This window comes from Myxine glutinosa, chromosome 1, assembly GCF_964187855.1.
Source record: "Myxine glutinosa chromosome 1, kmMyxGlut1.1, whole genome shotgun sequence".
Taxonomy (NCBI): Eukaryota; Metazoa; Chordata; class Myxini; order Myxiniformes; family Myxinidae; genus Myxine; species Myxine glutinosa.
The window spans coordinates 297,687,375-297,712,264 of NC_136261.1; the positions used below are offsets into that span (position 1 = coordinate 297,687,375).

General features: G+C 43.9%; 1 protein-coding gene across 1 annotated transcript in view; it reads right to left on the minus strand.

Moving 5' to 3' along the window:
- Positions 1-24,890, minus strand: part of LOC137439429 (inositol 1,4,5-trisphosphate-gated calcium channel ITPR1) — a 371,962-nt gene that overhangs the window by 167,581 nt on the left and 179,491 nt on the right. Inside the window, exons 25-29 of the mRNA XM_078767929.1 lie at positions 15,193-15,364; positions 14,161-14,358; positions 11,371-11,451; positions 11,057-11,194; positions 10,584-10,709 (exon numbers count right to left, since the gene is read on the minus strand). Coding sequence (XP_078624055.1) covers positions 10,584-10,709; positions 11,057-11,194; positions 11,371-11,451; positions 14,161-14,358; positions 15,193-15,364 — 715 coding nt within the window. The remainder of the gene's footprint in view (positions 1-10,583; positions 10,710-11,056; positions 11,195-11,370; positions 11,452-14,160; positions 14,359-15,192; positions 15,365-24,890) is intronic.

Genomic DNA, 24,890 nt, shown 5'->3' on the forward strand with positions numbered 1-24,890 from the left:
TGAGTGACCAAGTGATGTGGCTATCAAGGATATTTTTGATTTATTGATTAATCATTTCATCTATTAATTATTTATTGATTAATCGATTAATTATTTATTGAGTAATCAATTAATTATTTAATTTTTTATAAATGACTTATTTAATTAAATTTCTAAAAGATACATCTTCGGATGAAGCACTAGTGGTTTAGTTATGCGATTAGCCAATTGATTATGAAAATATTTTGTGATAATCTTTTATTGATTTTAATTATACAATTAATCAATCAATTAGTGTACACCGCTCCCTCCCAATGCAGCCTCAATGAGCTGCACTGCGGTATTGCCGGGCGCCGGAGGCGCCCCGGCAATGCCGCGCTGCAGCATATTTAATTATTTGGCATGGGGCGGTGTACTTTGAATGTATGTGTACTTGTTTGTTTTCTTGTTTGTTTGTTTTCTTGTTTTCTTGGTTGTCCGGACGATATCTCAGCCATCCTTTGAGCTAGGAAGCTGAAATTTCGGCACAGTAGTGAGCAAGTCCTTTGTCAAATACGGTATTTTTTGTTTTTTGAATAATCAATTAATTGAGGAGTTATTTAATTATTAGCGTTTAATTAAGTACTTATTTAATTAATTAAATTTCATTTATCTTCTGACCATTATTAACTCAGGCACCTTTTGAGTTAGGAAGCTGATATTTGGACATGCCAATGACCAGGTGATTTGGCTGCAAAGGATATTTTTGATTTATTAATTAATCAATTAATCGATTAATTATTTAATTATTCGATTAATGACAAAAAAATTTTTTTTTTTTAAGTTACAGATTCTGATGAAATAGTGGTAGTTTATGTGTTCTCTGACCAAATTGATTAATAATTTAATTTTTTTATGATTATTATTTATTTATTTTCATTATTAATCATTTATTTATTTTCTTTCTCATTTGGCCAATATCTCAGGCACCTTTTGAGCTGGGAAGCTAATATTTGGACATGAGTGACCAAGTGATGTGGCTATCAAGGATATTTTTGATTTATTGATTAATCATTTCATCTATTAAGTATTTATTGATTAATCGATTAATTATTTATTGAGTAATCAATTAATTATTTAATTTTTTATAAATGACTTATTTAATTAAATTTCTAAAAGATACATCTTCGGATGAAGCACTACTGGTTTAGTTATGCGATTAGCCAATTGATTATGAAAATATTTTGTGATAATCTTTTATTGATTTTAATTATACAATTAATCAATCAATTAGTGTACACCTCTCCCTCCCAATGCAGCCTCAATGAGCTGCACTGCGGTATTGCTGGGCGCCGGAGGCGCCCCGGCAATGCCGCGCTGCAGCATATTTAATTATTTGGCATGGGGCGGTGTACTTTGAATGTATGTGTACTTGTGTTTATTGTACACCGCTCCTTTCCTATGCCATCTCCAGGCATTGCAAATCGTCATTGCCGGGCACCAAAGGGGGCTCGGCAGTGACGCACGCTGAAAGAGAGTACTCAGTTTTCACTCTGGTTTCTTGTTTGTTTTCTTGTTTTCTTGTTTGTTTGTTTTCTTGGTTGTCCGGACGATATCTCAGCCATCCTTTGAGCTAGGAAGCTGAAATTTCGGCACAGTAGTGAGCAAGTCCTTTGTCAAATACGGTATTTTTTGTTTTTTGAATAATCAATTAATTGAGGAGTTATTTAATTATTAGCGTTTAATTAAGTACTTATTTAATTAATTAAATTTCATTTATCTTCTGACCATTATTAACTCAGGCACCTTTTGAGTTAGGAAGCTGATATTTGGACATGCCAATGACCAGGTGATTTGGCTGCAAAGGATATTTTTTGATTTATTAATTAATCAATTAATCGATTAATTATTTAATTATTCGATTAATGACAAAAAATTTTTTTTTTTTTAAGTTACAGATTCTGATGAAATAGTGGTAGTTTATGTGTTCTCTGACCAAATTGATTAATAATTTAATTTTTTTATGATTATTATTTATTTATTTTCATTATTAATCATTTATTTATTTTCTTTCTCATTTGGCCAATATCTCAGGCACCTTTTGAGCTGGGAAGCTAATATTTGGACATGAGTGACCAAGTGATGTGGCTATCAAGGATATTTTTGATTTATTGATTAATCATTTCATCTATTAAGTATTTATTGATTAATCGATTAATTATTTATTGAGTAATCAATTAATTATTTAATTTTTTATAAATGACTTATTTAATTAAATTTCTAAAAGATACATCTTCGGATGAAGCACTACTGGTTTAGTTATGCGATTAGCCAATTGATTATGAAAATATTTTGTGATAATCTTTTATTGATTTTAATTATACAATTAATCAATCAATTAGTGTACACCTCTCCCTCCCAATGCAGCCTCAATGAGCTGCACTGCGGTATTGCCGGGCGCCGGAGGCGCCCCGGCAATGCCGCGCTGCAGCATATTTAATTATTTGGCATGGGGCGGTGTACTTTGAATGTATGTGTACTTGTTTGTTTTCTTTCTTGGTTGTCCGGACGATATCTCAGCCATCCTTTGAGCTAGGAAGCTGAAATTTCGGCACAGTAGTGAGCAAGTCCTTTGTCAAATACGGTATTTTTTGTTTTTTGAATAATCAATTAATTGAGGAGTTATTTAATTATTAGCGTTTAATTAAGTACTTATTTAATTAATTAAATTTCATTTCTCTTCTGACCATTATTAACTCAGGCACCTTTTGAGTTAGGAAGCTGATATTTGGACATGCCAATGACCAGGTGATTTGGCTGCAAAGGATATTTTTGATTTATTAATTAATCAATTAATCGATTAATTATTTAATTATTCGATTAATGACAAAAAAAAATTTTTTTTTAAAGTTACAGATTCTGATGAAATAGTGGTAGTTTATGTGTTCTCTGACCAAATTGATTAATAATTTAATTTTTTTATGATTATTATTTATTTGTTTTCTTTCTTGGTTGTCCGGACGATATCTCAGCCATCCTTTGAGCTAGGAAGCTGAAATTTCGGCACAGTCGTGAGCAAGTCCTTTGTCAAATACGGTATTTTTTGTTTTTTGAATAATCAATTAATTGAGGAGTTATTTAATTATTAGCGTTTAATTAAGTACTTATTTAATTAATTAAATTTCATTTCTCTTCTGACCATTATTAACTCAGGCATCTTTTGAGTTAGGAAGCTGATATTTGGATATGCCAATGACCAGGTGATTTGGCTGCAAAGGATATTTTTGATTTATTAATTAATCAATTAATCGATTAATTATTTAATTATTCGATTAATGACCCAAAAAAATTTTTTTTTTAAGTTACAGATTCTGATGAAATAGTGGTAGTTTATGTGTTCTCTGACCAAATTGATTACCAATTTAATTTTTTTATGATTATTATTTATTTATTTTCATTATTAATCATTTATTTATTTTCTTTCTCATTTGGCCAATATCTCAGGCACCTTTTGAGCTGGGAAGCTAATATTTGGACATAAGTGACCAAGTGATGTGGCTATCAAGGATATTTTTGATTTATTGATTAATCATTTCATCTATTAATTATTTATTGATTAATCGATTAATTATTTATTGAGTAATCAATTAATTATTTAATTTTTTATAAATGACTTATTTAATTAAATTTCTAAAAGATACATCTTCGGATGAAGCACTAGTGGTTTAGTTATGCGATTAGCCAATTGATTATGAAAATATTTTGTGATAATCTTTTATTGATTTTAATTATACAATTAATCAATCAATTAGTGTACACCTCTCCCTCCCAATGCAGCCTTAATGAGCTGCACTGCGGTATTGCCGGGCGCCGGAGGCGCCCCGGCAATGCCGCGCTGCAGCATATTTAATTATTTGGCATGGGGCGGTGTACTTTGAATGTATGTGTACTTGTTTGTTTGTTTTCTTGGTTGTCCGGACGATATCTCAGCCATCCTTTGAGCTAGGAAGCTGAAATTTCGGCACAGTAGTGAGCAAGTCCTTTGTCAAATACGGTATTTTTTGTTTTTTGAATAATCAATTAATTGAGGAGTTATTTAATTATTAGCGTTTAATTAAGTACTTATTTAATTAATTAAATTTCATTTCTCTTCTGACCATTATTAACTCAGGCACCTTTTGAGTTAGGAAGCTGATATTTGGACATGCCAATGACCAGGTGATTTGGCTGCAAAGGATATTTTTGATTTATTAATTAATCAATTAATCGATTAATTATTTAATTATTCGATTAATGACAAAAAAATTTTTTTTTTTTAAGTTACAGATTCTGATGAAATAGTGGTAGTTTATGTGTTCTCTGACCAAATTGATTAATAATTTAATTTTTTTATGATTATTATTTATTTATTTTCATTATTAATCATTTATTTATTTTCTTTCTCATTTGGCCAATATCTCAGGCACGTTTTGAGCTGGGAAGCTAATATTTGGACATGAGTGACCAAGTGATGTGGCTATCAAGGATATTTTTGATTTATTGATTAATCATTTCATCTATTAATTATTTATTGATTAATCGATTAATTATTTATTGAGTAATCAATTAATTATTTAATTTTTTATAAATGACTTATTTAATTAAATTTCTAAAAGATACATCTTCGGATGAAGCACTAGTGGTTTAGTTATGCGATTGGCCAATTGATTATGAAAATATTTTGTGATAATCTTTTATTGATTTTAATTATACAATTAATCAATCAATTAGTGTACACCCCTCCCTCCCAATGCAGCCTTAATGAGCTGCACTGCGGTATTGCCGGGCGCCGGAGGCGCCCCGGCAATGCCGCGCTGCAGCATATTTAATTATTTGGCATGGGGCGGTGTACTTTGAATGTATGTGTACTTGTTTATAATAAATTTGGGAACAAAGGAAATCTCCTGTTGCCTCAAGATTCAGACTGAGAAGTGGAAAGGTCAGGGGTTTTGCAGACAGACTGGCGACATGGACTCAATAAAACATCTGGTTATCATTACACCTCCGACCATTGAGGATAAGTACACTACATGGCCAAAAGTATGCGGACACCACTTCTAATTAGTGTATTCGGCTGTTTCAGCCACACCAATTGCTGACAGGTGTATATATAATCAAGCACACAGCCATTCAATCTCCATAGACAAACATTGGCAGTAGAATGGGCCGTACTGAAGGGTGCAGTGACTTTCAACATGACACCGTCATAGGATGCCACCTTTCCAACAAGTCAGTTTGTCAAATTTCTGCCCTGATAGAGCTGCCCCAATCAAATGTAAGTGCTGTTATTGTGAAGTGGAAACATCTAGGAGCAACAAAAGCTCAGCCGCAAAGTCGTAGGCCACAAAAGATCACAGAACGGGACTGCCGAGTGCTGCAGCGTGTTAAAACTGTCTGTCCTCGGCTGCAACACCCACTACTGAGTTCCAAATTGCCTCTGGAAGCAACGTCAGCACAACAACTGTTCGTCGGGAGCTTCATGAAATGGGTTTCCATGGCCGAGCAACTGCACACAAGCCTAAGATCACCATGCGCAATGCCAAGCGTCGGCTGGAGTGGTGTAAAGCTCACTGCCATTGGACAATGGAGCAGTGGAAACGCATTCTCTGGAGTGATGAATCACGCTTCACCATCTGGCAGTCCAACTGACGAATCTGGGTTTGGCGGATGCCAGGATAACGCTACCTGCCCAAATGCATAGTGCCAACTGTAAAGATTGGTGGCAGAGGAATAATGGTCTTGGGCTGTTTTTCATGGTTCGGGCTAGGCCCCTTAGTTCTAGTGAAGGGAAATCTTAACGCTACAGCATACAATGACATTCTAGACAATTGTGTGCTTCCAACTTTGTGGAAACAGTTTGGGGAGGGCCCTTTCCTGTTTCAGCATGACAATGCTCCCGTGCACAAAGCGAAGTCCATACAGAAATGGTTTGTCGAGATCAGTGTGGAAGAACTTGAATGGCCTGCACAGAGCCCTGACCTCAATCCCATCGAACACCTTTGGGATGAATTAGACCGCCGACTGCGAGCCAGGCCCAACATCAGTCGCCCAACATCAGTGCCAGACCTCACTAATGCTCTTGTGGCCGAATGGAAGCAAATCCCCACAGAAATGTTCCAACATCTAAGTGGAAAGCCTTCCCAGAAGAGTGGAAGCTGTTATAGCAGCAATGGGGGGGGGGGGGGGGGGGGAGGAACAACTCCATATATTAATGACCATGATTTTGGAATGAGATGTTCGAAGAGCACATACGAGTGTGATGTTTGGGTGTCCACATACGTTTGGCCATGTAGTGTATCTCCATATATTAATGACCATGATTTTGGAATGAGATGTTCGAAGAGCACATACGAGTGTGATGTTTGGGTGTCCACATACGTTTGGCCATGTAGTGTATCTCAAGGAGAAGAAGTGCAAACTTGTTGTTTTTCCCAGCATGGCGCGCCTCCTGGAGACTCTATCAGTTCTTGTCTGATGAAACCAGCTCCATTCGCCTTTTGTACATTTCATACCCTTTCAAACATTATATCTCTTTCCTTGCATAGATGATCAATGTTAGCCTTATTTTTAAGTACAGCAAACACGCAATTTCTATAATCCATAATGCAGATTTAATCAAATATTTATCACTAAAGTATAAGTTTTACTTTTATTGACTACATGTATGTACAGTCATCCCTGGTGTTGTATTATGTATTATCCTACATGACTACATGTATTATCCCTGGTGTTGGGCTAGCGGCTAGGGTGCCGGCTTAGGATCCTAGGATCCTGGGTTTGAATCCCGGTCAATCGCTGAATTAACGCCAGGGGGGGTTGACTCAGCCTGTCATCCTTCCGAGGTCGGCAAATTGAGTACCAGTTCACTGGTAATTCCCTGCTTGTCGTTAAAGGCGGCAAAAAGGGTTGGCGTCAGGAAGGGCATCCGGCCGTAAAACATTGCTTCAAAAAGGGGACCAAAAAACAACAACAACCACAGTTCCCGAAAAAGGCCAACCCCGCTTGCGGGAGAAAATGGCCTCTAAAGGTGGTTTTTAAAAAAAAATTTATGTACAGTCACGTGAAAAAGTAAGTACACCCCATGTAAAGTTTTGACTTTTTCAACATATTTCAACATACAGCTATTTGATCTTCATTTCAACAATATTGATAGATAAAGGTGATATAATATAACAAATATCATGAAACATTTACATTTTGTGGTCCATTGTATAATTTAAATAAACATAAATGCAAATATCGCATGTGGAAAAAGTAAGTACACCCATGGCTCTAACAGGTGGTATTGCCCCCTTTGGCAGAAACAACCTCAAGGAGGCGTTTCTTATAACTGTCTACCAGTCTCTGACATCGACTGGGAGAAATTTTTGCCCACTCCTCCATGCAGAATTCATTCAGCTGTGCGATGTCTGGGGGGTTTCTTGCATGCACAGCTCGTTTCAAATCCCCCCACAACATCTCGATGGGATTTAGATCCAGGCTTTGACTTGGCCATTCCAGAACCCTCCATTTCTTTCTTTTCAGCCATTCCTTGGTGGATTTACTGGTATGTTTAGGGTCATTGTCATATTGCAAGGTCCACCTTCGGTTGAGCTTCAACTTTCCGACAGATGGCCTCACATTCTCCTCAAGCACCCTCTGGTACAATGAAGAATTCATAGTGGATTCTATGATGGTGAGCTGCCCAGCCCCTGATGCAGCAAAGCTGCCCCAAACCATAATATTTCCACCACCATGCTTTACAATTGGTATCAGGTTCTTGTGGTCAAATGCTGTCTTTGGTTTTCGCCAACCATGTCTTCTGGTACTATGGCCAAATTGCTCTACCTTTGACTCATCTGTCCAGAGCACATTGTTCCAGAAGTGCTGGTCTTTGCCTAGGTGTTCATTGGCAAACTTTAGTCTTGCCCTGATGTTCTTTCTGGACAGCAAAGGTTTCCTCCTGGCACACCTCCCATGTAGATCAAATTTGTGCAGTCTCTTTCTAATGGAAGACTTGTGCACTTTGACATCAACAATGGCAAGAGCTACCTGTAGGTCCCATTATGACATTCTGGGGTTCTTAGACTTCTTTCAGCATCTTGCGGTCTGCTCTCAGGCTGAACTTGCTGAGGCGGCCTGGCCTGAACAAGTTGGCAGTTGTTTGGAATCTTCTCCACTTGTAGATGATCTTCCGGACAGTCGAATGATTGATTTCAAATTGTTTGGAGATCTTTTAAAATCCCTTCCCAGACTCGTAGGCATCTATAACCTTCTTTCTGAAGGCTTTAGAGAGCTCTTTTGATCTAGGCATGGTGACGCCGCACACTTCAACAACAAAGAGCAAACCAAACTAAATGTCTGAGGTTTAAATAAGACAGGTTCCTCCAAGTTCCTCCCTAACGATGTTCTAATCATTTGCACCTGAGCTGGTGCACCTGATTCTAATTTTAGGTATTTGAAGTAGTGATAAATGTAGGGGTGTACTTACTTTTTCCACATGCGAAATTTGCATTTATGTTTATTTAAATTATACAATGGACTACAAAATGTAAATGTTTCATGATATTTGTTATATTATATCACCTTTATCTTTCAATATTGTTGAAATGAAGATCAAATAGCTGTATGTTGAAATATGTTGAAAAAGTCTAAACTTTACATGGGGTGTACTTACTTTTTCACGTGACTGTATATGGAAGACTAACAGTAGGAAGTCCATTTAGACTTCCATAGTCCCAAACTCGTTACACCAACAACTTTGTTTAAAATGAGAAACGTGCCAGGAAAACGTGTCAGAGAAACATGTCTGCAAAGCATGTGTCTGCAGAGCTGTGTCTGCAAAGCTGTGTCTGCAAAGCTGTGTCTGCAGAGCTGTGTCTGCAGAGCTGTGTCTGCAAAGCTATGTCTGCAAAGCTGTGTATTCAAAGCTGTGTCTGCAAAGTGCATGTGTGCTGCCAAGTGCATGTGTGCCAAGTGAATCTGCCAAGTGCATCTGCCAAGTGCAACTGCCAAAAGTGTGTCTGCCAAGCTCGCACCAGTGTGTGGATCATCCAAAAAACACACCGATTATATTATTTAACAATCCATTACAATGTCAAAAATTAGCACGTCCGATGGACACAGAGGCAATGGGCAAGTGCTATGTTTTTTAAAGTAATTTTGAACACTATATTCTGAATTAATAAAGATCACCAACGTTGGAAATCACCACTCACATGAAAATAGGAAAAGAAAAACAAAAGGATTGATGAATGTAATGATTACATGCTCCGATTTATGGACAATTTGACCTTTGGGTCGGAATGTGGTTGTTATGAATACTTTTAGGCAGTTATGCTGTTGGATAAGTTCTTACTCCTACATGTTCTGCAGGGAAATGTTCTCTATCTCTTTGCTGATGACTCCACTCTCTGCCGCTCCATTCCTCATCCCTCAGATCGGCAGTCTGCAGCCTCCTCACTCTCTGCAGACCTGGACAAAATCACAGACTGGGCAAACAAGTGGAACATGTCTTTCAATCCTGACAAATCTCACACTCTTACGATGTCTCTCCGAAAAGACCGACTGGACAACCCTCCCATCCACTTTCTGAATAATCCTCTCCAAGAAGTTCTGTCACTCAAGCTTTTGGGTCTCACTATCTGCCATGATCTTTCCTGGGAAAACCATATTTCAAATCTGGCCTCCAAAGCCAGTCGCCGACTGGGTATCCTCCGTCGTGCGAAGTCATTCCTTGGCACACCTGAGCTCCTCACCACATATAAGGCTTTCATCCACAGCTCAATGGAATACTGTTCCCCCCTCTGGGCTGGTGCTCCTGCCTCACACCTAGCTCGTCTTCACGCTGTTGAAACCAAAGCGTTCAGAATCATTGGAATCTCCCGCGATGAAGCTACCTCCGAGGGCCTTTCACTTACTCACCGCAGGCAGGTTGGTGGTCTTTCTGTCTTCTACGGACTCCTTTCTGGCCTTGCTCCTCCAGCTTTCGCTGGGCTCTGTCCCCCAAATATTCCTACAGGTCGCACAAGATCTGCCTGCAACCCTCTTATGGTTAAACTGCCAACATCAAGACTGTCTGCTCACATTCACTCCTTCATTCCTCTTTTCTCCCGCCTCTGGAACAAACTCCCTCACTCTCTTCAATCCCACTCCACCCTCCAGGTCTTTAAAACAGCTGTTCACCACCATCTCTTATCTTCCACCATCCAAAACCTTTATCTTTTCTACCCCTGCTAATTTCACCCCAAGTCCACTTTTTTGAAATACCAACTTCTTTCCTGGAAGTCCTTGGTGTCCTTGTGTTTTATACTTCTCCTACCCACCCCCCCCCCCCTTCCCATGCCGCCTCCCCATCCCCGATGACCCTGCTCTCAAATGTTGTGTTTATGTGCTTCCCCTTCTCTCCCCATCTTGTCTATCGCTCCCCTTTTTATATACTTTGTTTGTTTGTCTGTTTGTTTGTTTTGTTTGTGTGATAAATGTTAGCTCTTTCACGAGCCTCGATTCTGTATACAAAAAAGAAAAAAAAAAGAAAAAGAAGTAATCCTGCTAACATGCTTTATTGAGCCAGTGAAACTCCAGTGAATAGCAGGGCATGGACTTACACTTGGGCTGAGAAAGAGGTTTATGTGTTTATGAAGAAGTTCCTGATTTTGAGGGTTCTCAACACAAAAGTGTTGCAGGAACTCGTGAGCAAGTCGCATGATTTCCTGCATCCTGTAGTCCTCAATCTGGGAGGCACGGAGCATTCATTTTCAGCATCAATGTCAGTCCTGTTGTCTCAATAGCCTTAAATATTAAATTAGATCTGACAGTCAAAATGGTGCCTCCATGGAACCCACATGCTACAAGCTGTTTAGAATGTGCTGAATATCTACGAGAAAAATACATGACAAACATTCAAACTTTATCTTTAACTATGTATGAAAACAGACTGTTGTCATCTCCAATCATCCACTATATGTAATGTTTTAAAAAGTTTTGAACATTATATCCCAAAATATTTAAGAATACAAACCATTCACAGGGAATAAAATTTAAAAACCAAAAAGAATGATGAAGTTAATGAATGTAGGACCTTTTCATAAGGGATCTGTAAAAGCTCGAGGACCACGGTGTGAGCTGCCATATTCCTGAGCAAACGCTGCTGTTGTTTGCGGTACCGCCGACTTCCTGCTCCTTCAGGCATACACAGCTTGCTGAGTCTCTGGAGGATCTAATTCGCAAAAAGGGAAAAGACCAAGGAGGTCACTAAGCAAAACTTTAGGAACCAGAAGGTGATGGGCTTTCTAGAACACAATTAGAAGATCTTAAAATCAAATATAATTTCAAAACAATTATTCAAACGAGCAATGATGATGCAGCAGAGAAATAGGATGAAGAAGAACATACCTCCTGAATGGTGACATAGTTTTGGATGCTGGTCGAACCAATCTTCATGGAGTCCTTGCCCTTTTTGGAAAAATAATAAGCCTGATTCAAAGGAAACAAAAAGCACCAAATAAAAATTTTAAAGCAGCAATGAAAGCACAATAGTTCTGTGCCTAACTGGCATGGAAGAGTTTAGGTTTAAGTTTGGGGGAAAAAAATCTGCTTTGCCATCCTTCCTCACTTCCGCATTGGTTAGCGAGGTTTGTCCCAGAAAGGAAAAGAGTCAAGGTCCAAACTCAAGCAAAGTATATACTTATTATTGGGATAATGGATGGAATAAACAGAACATTGATCGAAGAATGCTAACTGCATGGAGAAGCTTAAGTTTTGAGCATTAACACTTTGGTGGAGCAAAAAAAAGATTGACACTAGGTTTCACGAGCACACCTAGTTTTTCATTTATGTATACCCTCCACCATAAAAAACGAAAATGTAGACATGACAATATAACTGTTGAAGGACTGTTGAAGGACTGTTGCAGAGTTCATTCCAAGTGCCTTTTTGGCACGAGGGATGAGCAGAACACCTGATTGCACGTTTCCATGTAACATAATTTCCTTATGCAATATAATCGTTCAACGTGTGCAACACACACACACACACACACACACACACCCAAGGTTTTTAGAGGCAACATGAGACAGTCTGAGCAAATTAGAAGCAGCTTTTACAAGAAACCAGAGTGTGGATCATCCAAAACACATGGATTACATTCATTAACAATCCATTACAATGCCACATCTGTCAGAAAATGTGAGAAATCAAATAATTGGACATCTTCAAGCAGGGTCTTCCATTAGCGATGTTACAAGGCTCTAACGTGAGGAGAACAACTGTTTATGACCTCAGAAGATGTTATAAAGCCACTGCTAGCCATTGGAGAAAGAAAACACGATGCATTCCAGTCGGTTTTGTCCTGAACACTTCGCATTGAAATTCTATCATTTACATGCAAGAGTGATCAAAAGTATGGCGTAATGACAAAAAAATTGCATTTCCAGTACGTAACCTGACCGACCGACCACATGAATAAAACTAGAACAGCACACCGTAGAGCGCATTCCTCCGCCAGTCAGAACAGTTTACGCTTTGTATCCCACTGATAGGCCGGATCTGGATCCGAACCTGACCCAAAATCGAATCGGCTTGTTCTTTTAACCTAGTCGTAACCAATTCATCCACCTTGCTTTGTCCGAATCCGTCCACCACTTTTTGAAATATGCTATATAGTATATGATTTTTGGCCACACCTCCCAATGTTGAATAATCACTTTTTAGAATTAAAAAATCTTTGATCCAAATCCAGATCCACCAGAATCGAATCAATTCTTCCTTGTCACACACCCAACCTGTCTAATTTTCGTCCTAATCCATCCACAACTTTTTGAGATATCATTCTATATATCGTTTTTGTTGCTATCTCTCAACAGTGAAGATCCGCATTTAGCTCTTCACGCTTAGGGTCATGCATGAAAATGCTGCACAGGCCTGGTCATGGCTAGCATGGCTGCAAGAGGAGACCTTAGTGACTTTAAAAGACGTGTGATTGTTGTGGCACATTTGGCAGGAGCTTCAGTGACAATTTGGCGGGAGCTGAGCTTGTTGCTGATGCAATGGTGTCTAGGGTGATGTTGGCATAGAACTCCGAGGAAAAGACATCGTCAGCAAAGGGCCACAGTTGGCGGAAACGCATACTCCAGGATCGTGATATCAGTGCATTAATTTGAGTGCAAGGCAAAGCAAGCGAGCAACTGAAGATCAATTGACTGTAAACCTGAAGTCCGAGCAGCCAGTTGCATCAAAAACGGCCTGCAGAGAACTCCACAGAGTGGGATACCATAGTCGGGTTGCAATGCACAAACCGCTCATCACACATTGCAATACACGTTTGTGAGTCCAGTTGTGCAAAGAGCACACGCAATGGACTACTGAGCAGTGGAGAAGTGCGATATGGTCAGATGAATCATCCTTCAGCATGTTCTTGACAAACGGATGAGTGCACGTGTGGTGCCAACCTAGGTAACTCTACAACCCTGAGTGCTTGGTTCCAACAGTGAAGGGTTCTGGTGGGTCTCTAATGTTGTGGGGTACATTTTCCTGGCATGGTTTGGGTGCAGCCATTCCCTGAGAAGGCAAGGTAAATGCCAATCGCTACTTAATGGTACCGAGTGATGATCTTCACCCCATGATGCATCATTTATTTCTGTCCAGACCTGTCATGGTGTGTGTTTCAGGAAGCAATGCCCTCATCCACAGAGCACATGTGGTCGCCCAATGCTTTGATGAGCACGACACAGATGTTATCCATACGTCGTGGCCATCTCAGTCACCAGATCTGAACCCAATCGAGCATTTATGGGATATTCTGGAACAACGCTTGAGACAGCGTTTTCCACCTCCATCAAACAGGTGTGAGTGGATTGACTTTCTCATGGAAGAATAGTGCCGCAATCCTCCTGCAGAATTCCAGATGCTGGTGGACTCTATACCACGGCACATACAGGCCGTACTGGCTGCACATGGTGGCCCAACACCCGATTAAGTTATTTTACATCGGCGTTTCCATTTTTTGTCCACTACTTGTATCTACGATAAATTAACAATGTTAGATTAGAAAATTAAAATATCAGAAGACATGTTTCGTGGGGGTGGGAGTTAAAATGAATCAGTAAGAACTTAAGTATAACAGGAATTACACAACCCAAAATATTGCAAATATGTAGAACAAAAAATAAAATAAAACTTCCTCACTTCACCACTTTTATTTTCTTCTTCATAACCAACATCAGTTTCTACCCTTCCTGCCATGGCTTCTGGCCTTCCTCCCATGTAGTTTCGCCCCTTGTACACCCAGAGTTCAGATTTTTCAACAAGGAGGCGGAGGCAGTCGAGATCCTTTTTTATCTGCTTGTAACTATCCACGTCCTGCACGGTGACCAGGAGTTGCACCTGATCGGGACACATTCACAATTATGCTTACTTGCAATGCACCTTTTTAACAGGTAACACAAGAATGCAAAGATGTATCACACATTGCAAGGTGTATAAAAAGAGAATGGAGCAAAAGTGAAAAGGAAAATTTGTTGGCGTGATAATAGTTTCCCTCTTAAAATCCTCCAGTGCCGAGAAATATAATTATCAGTCGTAATCATTAAAAAATGATTGATGAAATTCAAAAGTGTTTTATCGTAAATATGAGAACAGCACTCAGCAGAGTTAACATCAGGGTTATGTATATTTTACATTTCCTAATGTGCTGGTGTAGCTTGCATTTCCTAATGTGCTAATAATGTGCTGGTGTAGCCAGACTGAATAGTTTCCGTTTTGTGTCCCACTGATAAGCCTGATCCGGATCTTCATCAAAATCAAATCAATTTGTCCTTGTTAGACACACAACCCATCCACCAAGTTTCATCCAAATCCGTCCAGAATTTTTTTTGAGATATCGTGCTATATATCGTTTTTGCCCCCGTTTCTCAAAGGTGAATAATCTTTTAAAATTCTGGTATTTGGATCCAGATCTTCACCAAAATCGAAACAATTTGTCCTTGTCACATACCCAAACTATCCACCAAGTTTCGGCCAAATCCACATGTAGCTTTTTGAGATATCCTGCTCACAGACAAACAAACAGACAGACCGGCAGACACACAGGGGTGAAAAATAACCTTTGTCCACCTTCGTTGGCAGAAGTAACAAGGATCTGTATATATACGAAAACAGATAGAGAGTAGGGAGTTCGGCCTTTTTGGACAAGTGACCCATCTGTCGCATAATCTGTACCTGTCGAAATGCCCGCAGAACCTCCTGCCTCTGGCTAAAGTGTTTGAAGAGGAGTTGAAGGGCACCTGACACAAGAGGTGGGTAATCGTGCATAATGAGGTGAAGGAGAACACGCAGGAACGTTCGACCACCATCCTCATCAAGGTCCAGGGCAGATGCTTCCTCCCTGCCTCTCCACCACACAAGGCAAAGGAATAGGAGGTGCAGTCTATATGTGTGATCAATTGCACGCAAGCCACAACTAGGCCCATTGGGTGCATTGTGTGCAAATCAATCAAAGTCATGAGATGTACAGCAATGTACAATATAGTGTCTTCAGAAAGTATTCACACCCCTTGAATTTTTTCACATTTTGTTGTGTTACAGCCAAAATTTAAAATGGATTAAAGTGAGATTTTTTTGGCCACTGATCAACAAATGATACTCCATAATGTCAAAGTGGAATTTTTTTTCTTAGAAATTTTTACAAAATAATTTAAAAAGAAAAGCTGAAATGTTCAATCTCAAGTGCAATAAGTATTCAACATCTTTGCAATGACATTTCAAAACTGAGCTCAGGTGCATCCAATTTCCTTTGATCATCCATGAGATGTCTTTACAACTTGATGGGAGTCCACCTGTGGCCAATTCAATTGATTGGACATGATTTAGAAAGAAACACACCTTTCTAGATAAGGTCCCATAGTTCACAGCACATGTCAGAGCAGAAACTACACCAATAAGTCCAAGGAACTGTCTGTAGAACTCAAAGATAGAATTATGAGGAGGCATGAATTGGGGTATAAAACAATTTCGAGTGTTGAAATTTCCGAAGAGCACAGTGAGCTCCATCATTAGGAAATTGAAAGAATATGGAACTATCCAGACTCTTCCGAGAGCTGACCGTCTAACCAAACTGAGCAACCGGGCAAGAAGAACTTTGGTCAGGGAGGTGACCAAGAACCAAATGACCATTTTCACAGAACTCCAGAGTTCCTTGGTTGAGGGGTAGAACCTGCTGGAAGGACAAATGCACCTCACAAATCTTGGCGTTGCAGGAGTGGCCAGATGGAAGCCACTCCTGAGAAAAAGGCACATGACAGCATGCCTGGAGTTTGCAAAAAGGCACGAGAAAGAATCTGAGCAAAAGGCAAAGATTCTGGGGTCTGATTAGAAGAGAATTTAATTATTTGGCCTGAATGCAAAGCACTACGTCTGACAGAACCCCAGCGCAGCTCATGACCCATCTAACACCATCCCTACCGTGAAGCATGGTGGTAGCAGCATCATGCTATGGGGATGCCTTTCAGCAGCAGGGACTGAGGGACTTGTAAGGATAGAGGGACCAATGAATGGATCCAAATACAGGCAAGTCCTTGAGGAGAACCTGCTTCAGAATGCAAAATACCTTAGACTGAGGTGAACATTTACAGTCCAACAGGACAATGACCCCAAGCACACAACACTGGAATGGCTTCAGAATGTAAAAGTCCTTGAGTGGACAATCCAAAGCCCAGACTTGAAATCCCAGACTTGAATCCCATTGAGAATCTGTGGAAAGACTTGAAGATTTCTGTTTCCAACTTGACAGAGCTTGAGCAAATCTGCAAGGAAGAATGTGAGAAACTCCCCAAATCCAGATGTGCAAAGCTGATACAGATACCCAAGAAGACTCGAAGCTGTAATCACTGCCAAAGGTGCTTCTACAGAATATTGACTCAGTGGGTTGAATACCTATGCAAATTAGTTATTTCTGCGCTTCATTTGTAATGACTGTCAAAAAATTTTTTTTTTTAATTCCACTTTGATATTATGAGGTATAATGTGTAGATCATTGACGAAAAAATGTCAATTTGATCCATTTTTTATTCAGGCTGAAGCACAATAAAATGGGGGAAAAAGTGAAGGGTTGTGAGTACTTTCTGAAGGCACTATATATATACAATATTAATATAGCATTATTCCTTTCATAATATAGATTCATATTTATCTGCTTCTTCCATCATTCCCTTTACACTGATAGAAAATTCTTTTCCAAAGTCATTTAACTTGCTTACATGGTATAATATTGTTTGTGCATTTCATCCATGGTTCAAGAAAGGTTTTCAAATGTTACAACGATAAAAGAAAATGCATACAAGCTACACATGCACATGGATAATTTAATAAACCTGAAACAAATGTACTCAAGGGGCTGAAAAAAAAGTCATGAAATAGGAAATTACATGATGTTATGAAGCTTTAGAAAATACTACAAACTGGTGGGATGAAGCAACAGTTGCTAATGCAATACAACATAGAAAGTCTAGATGAGTGAGAATGAAATATAATTATTATGGGTCCCAAAGGGAGGCATGTAGCATTTGTGTTGTTGTCCATGGTGTCTCATTTTTCCATTACTTGTTTAATTTCTTGAATTATTCGATTTTCTATTTTTTTTTTCAATTTTCTTAATTATTTTATATTAAGTTTTCTCGATTTCCCATTATTTAAATACTTTTCAATTTTCAAATATCGTATTTTCACACAATTAACCTGCACTCTGGTATACCCCATACCTGGGGAAAAAAGTGCTCAATAAAAATGTCAGGCTCGTATAACCAACACACGGGTAGGATATACCCCGCAAGCCAGCTTTCCTCTCCATATGACCGAGGTGTGTTTTCATCAACCAGGTTTCTTGTAAAGCGCTCGCAAAATGGCTTAAGCACTCAAGCAAGTACTCCATGCACAAGCATTCAAGCAAGCAAGCACTCGACCATGTACTGCCACGTGGTCGCCTCCCTCGGGCCCGGCACGGCCGCCCGCGTCGTGTCGGTCCTGAGGAACCCACCGTATATATATATATATATATATATATATATATACTCAAGCAAGTACTCCATTTGAAACCGTTGATAAGGAACGGCTGGCTTGGCAAGCACCAGCTCGGTGCTTGGTTACTGAAAACAGTGCTTGGTAACAAAATCGTCCATACCATTATTACATGTGCCTGCTGTACAATGTCTGCCAAAAATACAAGTAACAGAAAACATACAAGTTTAATGGCCGAAATCAAACAAAGTTAGCCAGTTTGCAGAAGAGCATGGCAACAAGGAGGTACCTTAAATACAGGTATCACCACCTTAAATAGCTTTGGAATTATATATATATATATATATATATATATATATATATATATATATATATATATATATATATATATATATATATATATATAGTTGCCGTTTTGTTGCCATAAAGGCAAACCCCCTATAGTTAATTGCACGACAACATGTAGCCTGCAGTAGTTAGTTATTTCTTATTGAATGCAAAGGTTAGCCCTTTCCCATTGTGTAGTAATAAAAACCAAATATGCGTTGAGATTTAGGCAGGATTTTCAAACCTTTGTGTGGTTAAAGGAAGCCATTTAGATGTGCAACGAAGCATGGCCAAAAGAACAGGCCCACGTGACCAATGCCGTGTCGAGGACACTGCACCAGCCAGCAACCAATGGGCTGTGAAACCTCCCCGAATGAAAGGAGGAAGGAAAACTGAAACCTTCCTGGGAGAAGGAAGGATTGAAGGCCAGCACGTGACCAACCTCAGCCAATGGGAGGCTGTGGAGCATTCTGGAAGCTTTCAGGGGTGATAAAACCCCTGTCCATCGCCCTCTTGCCCCCTCTTGCATTTTTTTGCGCCACGACCTCCTGCTCTGGATTCTCTTGCATTTTGCCTCGTGGACGATACTTCTCTTGCTTTTGGCTCCACCAGACGACACTGCTCTTACTTTGTGCTTCGCCGATCTCTCGCTCTGATCTGGTGGACCTGCAAGCGTTGGCCCCTCCCATGACCCATCTTGAAGCTGGTCGTCCCACCTGCGCTGAATCTAGCCCAACCTGCACTGAAGTTCACCAACCTGTGGCTGTGCTGAAGTTCGTCGTCCAAATACCTCGTCCAGGCTGCACGCCCGGATCGAGGATCGAGCTGCGCAGACCAGACCACGTGACCACTTTGGAGGCAATCCCAGCACGTACGTCGATCGGTACGAGAATAACCCGTGTGTCATTGTGTGAGTGTGAGAGTGTGAAGGTGCCAGTGGGGTTATTATTAGGTAAGGAATTGATAAGCTTATATCTTTGTCACTGTTTCTCTGTGCCTTCAAAATAAAAGGCTGTACATTTGGTTACTTTCCAACCTGTTCGATACGTCTTTTCTCCATTGGCCTAGCATCATCCAAGACCAAATTTGGCTTGAATCAGGTCCATAAATCACGTTAGGTAAAGCCGCTTCCCACACTGTGCAAATCCGCTCGGCACTCATAATGTGTGAGAAAGCGAGGGTTTGATCCCCGGTTTCTTCGGTCACGTGTCTTGAAGGTATTTGGGATCAATTGACCAGCAAACTCTTCGGCGCGTGGCTGGGAGTTTGGCAATGGGAATTGCTTAGCAATCCGTCAATCACGAGTCTAGTCGCTCGCGGTCGGTGGCCTCAGTGGAACCGGAGTTCATGGGGAAACCGGGCATAAACCCCCGTTAAAAGACCAAGGTTTGCCAATGAACACCAATATTTTATATATATATATATATATATATATATATATATATATATATATATATATATATATGGCGGACGCGAAAGCTCACTGGCGTGATGGCATCAGTCCGCGCACCAAGTGGGCGGCGGCCACGCCCGAGGGGTAGGCGTGGCCTAGGGATATACACCGGGCACGCAGCCCGGAGCGCTCCAGTGCTACAGTGGAGCTCTTGCAATAAAGGACTCTTTTAACTTACCGCGTTGTCCGCTTCCTCCTTGCTAAACAAGTAGCGCGCGTAGCACCGCGCTTCATTGGTGACGCTCCGACGTTCTGGTCAGCCGTTGCTGACCACCCGAACATGCCACAGCAATGGCAACCAACGCGGTCACAATCAAACTCCCCGAGTTCTGGGAGACTCAAGCTGACGTTTGGTTCCTGCAGGCAGAAGCCTAGTTCCGACTTCGAGGCATCACGGTGGACGAGACCATGTACTGCCACGTGGTCGCCTCCCTCGGGCCCGGCACGGCCGCCCGCGTCGTGTCGGTCCTGAGGAACCCACCGGCCGACGGCAGGTACGAGGCGATCAAGCGTCTCCTCCTCGCCACGTTCGGCCTCACGGTGGACGCACGGGCCGACCGCCTCCTGGACCTCCCCGAGCTCAGTGACACGCGACCGTCGGTCCGCATGGACCATATGCTGTCGCTGATGGGCGACAAAACCCCGAATGCTCTATTCCGGGCGTTATTTCGACGCCAGCTGCCGGCACGAGTATGCCTCGCGTTGGCCGGTTCTGCGACAACGGAACCCCAAGCTCTCGCTGCCGAGGCCGACAAGTTCTTCGCGGCTTTGGACACGCAGGCGAGTTTTGGCGCGGCCGTCGCGCATCCCGAGGCTGATGCACACCTCGTGGCTGATGCTGATGCACACCTCGCGGCCGCCGCCACGCCCCGCCCACCACCGCCGCCGCGGAGAAAACCGCGGCCTCCGCCGCCTCCAACCTGGTGTTTTTTCCATGCCCAGTTCGGCCACGAGGCTCGGCAGTGTCGCCCGCCGTGCTCATTCGGCAGGTCGGGAAACGCCCGGGCCGGCCCTCGGTAGTGGCACTGAGCGCCGGCCGTTCAAACAGCCTACTGTTCATAACGGACACCTTATCTGGGCGCCGTTACCTGTGCGACACGGGAGCGCAGGTGAGTGTCGTTCCCGCCGGTACGTCCGACAAGCAAACCGCGGGCCGGGGCCCCGCGCTGCTTGCTGCCAACGGTACGTCCATATGCACATACGGAAAACGCTGCCTCTCTCTGCGGTTCGGAGGGCAGGTTTTCCGGTGGTCGTTCGTCACTGCCGACGTGCCCATGGCACTGCTCAGCGCGGACTTCCTGTGTGTTAATGGGCTGTTGGTGGACGTAAAGCACAGAAGGCTCGTCCAGGCCGAGACGTTCAGCTCGCTCGCTTGCGCGCTGCCCAGCTCGTTGAGCAGCTCACGGAGCGGCTCATCGAGCGGCTCGCCGAGCGGCTTGCTGAGCGGTTCGGTTCCGGCCAGGTTGATCTGTACGCTTCCGGCAGCGGACGAATTCACCCGCCTCCTCGCCGGCTTCACGGCCCTCACGCGGCCCACCTTCTCGGCGGGGGCCATCAAGCACGGGGTGGAACACCACATCCTCACCGCCGGGCCACCGGTCAACGTCCGGGCACGCCGCTTCTAGCCGACGAAGCTCGCGGTAGCTAAAGCGGAGTTCGCTACGCTGGAGTGGCTCGGCATCGTGCGGCGCTCCGAGAGTGCTTGGGCGTCGCCGCTCCACATCGTGCCAAAGCCGGCGGGGGATGGCGACCGTGCGGGGACTACCGGCACCTCAACGACGCCACCACCCCCGACCGCTACCCCCGTCCCCCACATCCAGGACTTCTCCGCCCGGTTGGCGGGCATGTCCTTCTTTTCAAAGGTGGACCTCATACGCGGCTACCATCAGGTCCCCGTCAGGCCGGAGGACATCCCAAAGACGGCGGTCATCACGCCATTCGGACTTTTCAAATTTCTTCGGATGCCCTTCGGGTTGAAGAATGCGGCTCAGGCATTCCAGCGACTAATGGACAGCGTCTTGCGCGACTTGGATTTCGTGTACGTCTACCTGGACGACATCTCGTCGCCAGCGCGTCCCGCGAAGAGCACCTCCACCATCTCCGCACGCTCTTCGAACGCCTGGGCCAGCATGGCCTCATCGTGAACCCCGCCAAGTGCCGGTTCGGCGTCGCCGAAATCGACTTTTTGGGGCACCGCGTCACCAGGCACGGGGCCGTCCCCCTACCGGCCAAGGTGGAGGCGGTGAAGGGCTTTCCGCGCCCCCGCACGATCAAGGGGCCCCAGGAGTTCCTGGGCATGGTAAACTTTTACCATCGGTTCCTGCCCCGCATCGCCCAGCTCCTGCGCCCCCTGCACGAGGCCCTCCGAGGGAAGCCGGGCAAAGGTGACGTTACCTGGACCGAGCAGATGGACGCGGCGTTCGTCGGCGCGAAGCTCGCCTTGGCCAACGCCACCATGCTCGCGCACCCGGCGCCCGATGCACCGATCGCCCTCACCACCGACGCCTCGGACTACGCGGTGGGCGCGGTGCACGAGCAATGGGTGCGTGGTGCTTGGCAACCGCTGGCGTTCTTCAGCCGGCAGCTTCACCCGCCCGAATGCCGCTATAGTACCTTCGACCGCGAGTTGCTCGGGCTCCACCTGGCGGTCAGGCACTTCCGCCATCTGCTCGAGGGCCGTGCGTTCACGGCCTTCGTCGACCACAAGCCACTGGTCTTCGTGATGGGCAAGGTCACGCTGCTGCCGGGCCGACCACGGCTCGGTCACCTCTCGGCCGTGTCCGAATATACGACGGACATCCGGCACGTCGCGGGGAAGGACAACCCGGTGGCGGATTGCCTTTCCCGGTCCGTCGCCCACGCAGTCCACCTCGGCATCGACTATGCCCGGATGGCGGCGGACCAGGCCGCCGACCCCGACGTCCAGGCCTTGTGGACCGCCGTCACGGGCCTCCGTGTCACCGAGGTGCCGTTCGACGGCGCGGGCACGGCCCTCTGGTGCGACGTCTCCCTCGGGCGGCCTCGACACATCGTGCCCGCGGGCTGGCAGCGCCAGGTTTTTGACGCCATCCACGGCCTGTCCCACCCGGGCACGAGGGCCTCCCAGAGGTTGGTCGCCGACAAGTTTGTCTGGCATGGCCTCCGGAAGGCCGTCCGCGGCTGGACCAGAACGTGCCTCGCGTGCCAGCGCGCGAAGGTGCACCGACACACCCAGGCCCCATTGGCCCCGTTTACGGTGCCGGAGCGTAGGTTCGACCACGTTCACGTGGACCTGGTGGGACCTCTGCCCCCCTCGCGGGGTTTCACCCATGTCCTCACAATGGTGGACCGCACCACCCGGTGGCCGGAGGCCGTGCCTTTGGCGGCGACGACGGCGACGGACGTCGCGCAGGCGTTCATCGCCACCTGGGTCGCCCGGTTCGGCGCCCCCTCGGACATCTCGTCCGACCGCGGCCCCTAGTTCACCTCGGAGCTCTGGGGGGCGGTCGCACGGGGGCTCGGGGTCCAGCTGCACCGAACCACAGCCTACCACCCCCAGGCCAACGGCCTGTGCGAGCGGTTCCACCGCTCGTTGAAGGCCGCGCTCCGAGCCACTCTCCGTGACGACGGCTGGGTCGACAGGCTCCCCTGGGTCCTGCTGGGCCTCCGGACAGCGCCCAAGGACGCCCTGCGCGCATCCGCGCATTCTTCGGACAACCACTGCGGGTGCCGGGCGAGTTCCTCCCCGACCCCATGGCACCATGGTCCGCGGCGCAGGAGCGCTCCGCGCTGCAGGAGACCGCCCGGAGGTTCGCTCCGGTGCCGACGGCGCACCACGGGCACCCACCTACGCACGTCGCCCCGGAGCTTCACACTGCGGAGTACGTCTTCGTCCGGCACGACGCCCACCGGACACCACTGCGCCCCCCGTACGACGGGCCTTTCCGGGTGCTGGAGACCAGGGTGAAACATTTCACCTTGGACATCGGCGGTACTCCCGACCGCGTCTCAGTGGATCGCCTCAAGCCGGCCCACCTCGACGTTGACCACCCACCGCCGGTGTCTCGGCCCCCGCGTCGAGGCCGCCCCCCTGCGGGCGGACCCCTGGCACCATATATATATATATATATATATATATATATATATATATATATATATATATATATATATATATATATATATATATATATATAGATAGATATATAGATATATATATATAGATATATAGATATATATATATATATATATATATATATATATATATATATATATATATATATATATATATATATATATATATATATATATATATATATATATATATATATATATATATATATATATATATATATATATATATATATACAGTGGAACCTTGACTTACGAGTTTAATTCGTTCTGTGACTGAGCTCGTAACTCAATTTGCTCGTTTCTCAAATCAAATTTCCCCATTAAAATGCATTGAAATGCTATTAATCCGTTCCAGCCCGCCAAAAACCACAACAATTTTTTTTTAAATATACAGTATATATAAAAATATCTCGCGCTTTATATTTCACCTGTATGCAGCATACAAGTTGGCAGGATGGCCTGGACTGGAGGTACGCACACTTGACTCTAAACTCTCCAGCCTGGGTTTGAATCCCGACCCAGCTATAACCTGTCATGGGTGAATCACAGGCAGGGTGATTCATCAATGTGTGTACCGCTAAACTGGGCGCCCCGTTTGCGTCCCATTAGTTGTTGGATGTTAAGGATCTCACCGTGTTTTCCACAAAGAGAAGGCGAGCTATCGCCGGCACTCTGAACAAGTTGTGGCCTGGCATGCTCTTCTCCTCTGCCGTTATATACGTCCTCCTCGGCATCTTTTTCCAGAAGAGCCCTGTCTCGTCACAGTTGAAGATTTGCTGGGGGATGTATCGTTCGGCTTCTATCAGTTCGGCAAAAGTTATAATAAAATCTTCAGCTGCCTTCACATCCGCCTCACCAAGTCGACAACACGCACACCTCGCTCATGTTTTTCGACGATTGCGTGTTTTATATCCAAGCACATCATCCTCTCTTCCCTTGGCACTCAATTTCTTAGGACCCATGGTTAAAACTAAGAAATTTTCCAAAATAACCAAAATGCGAAAACAAAGCAGCA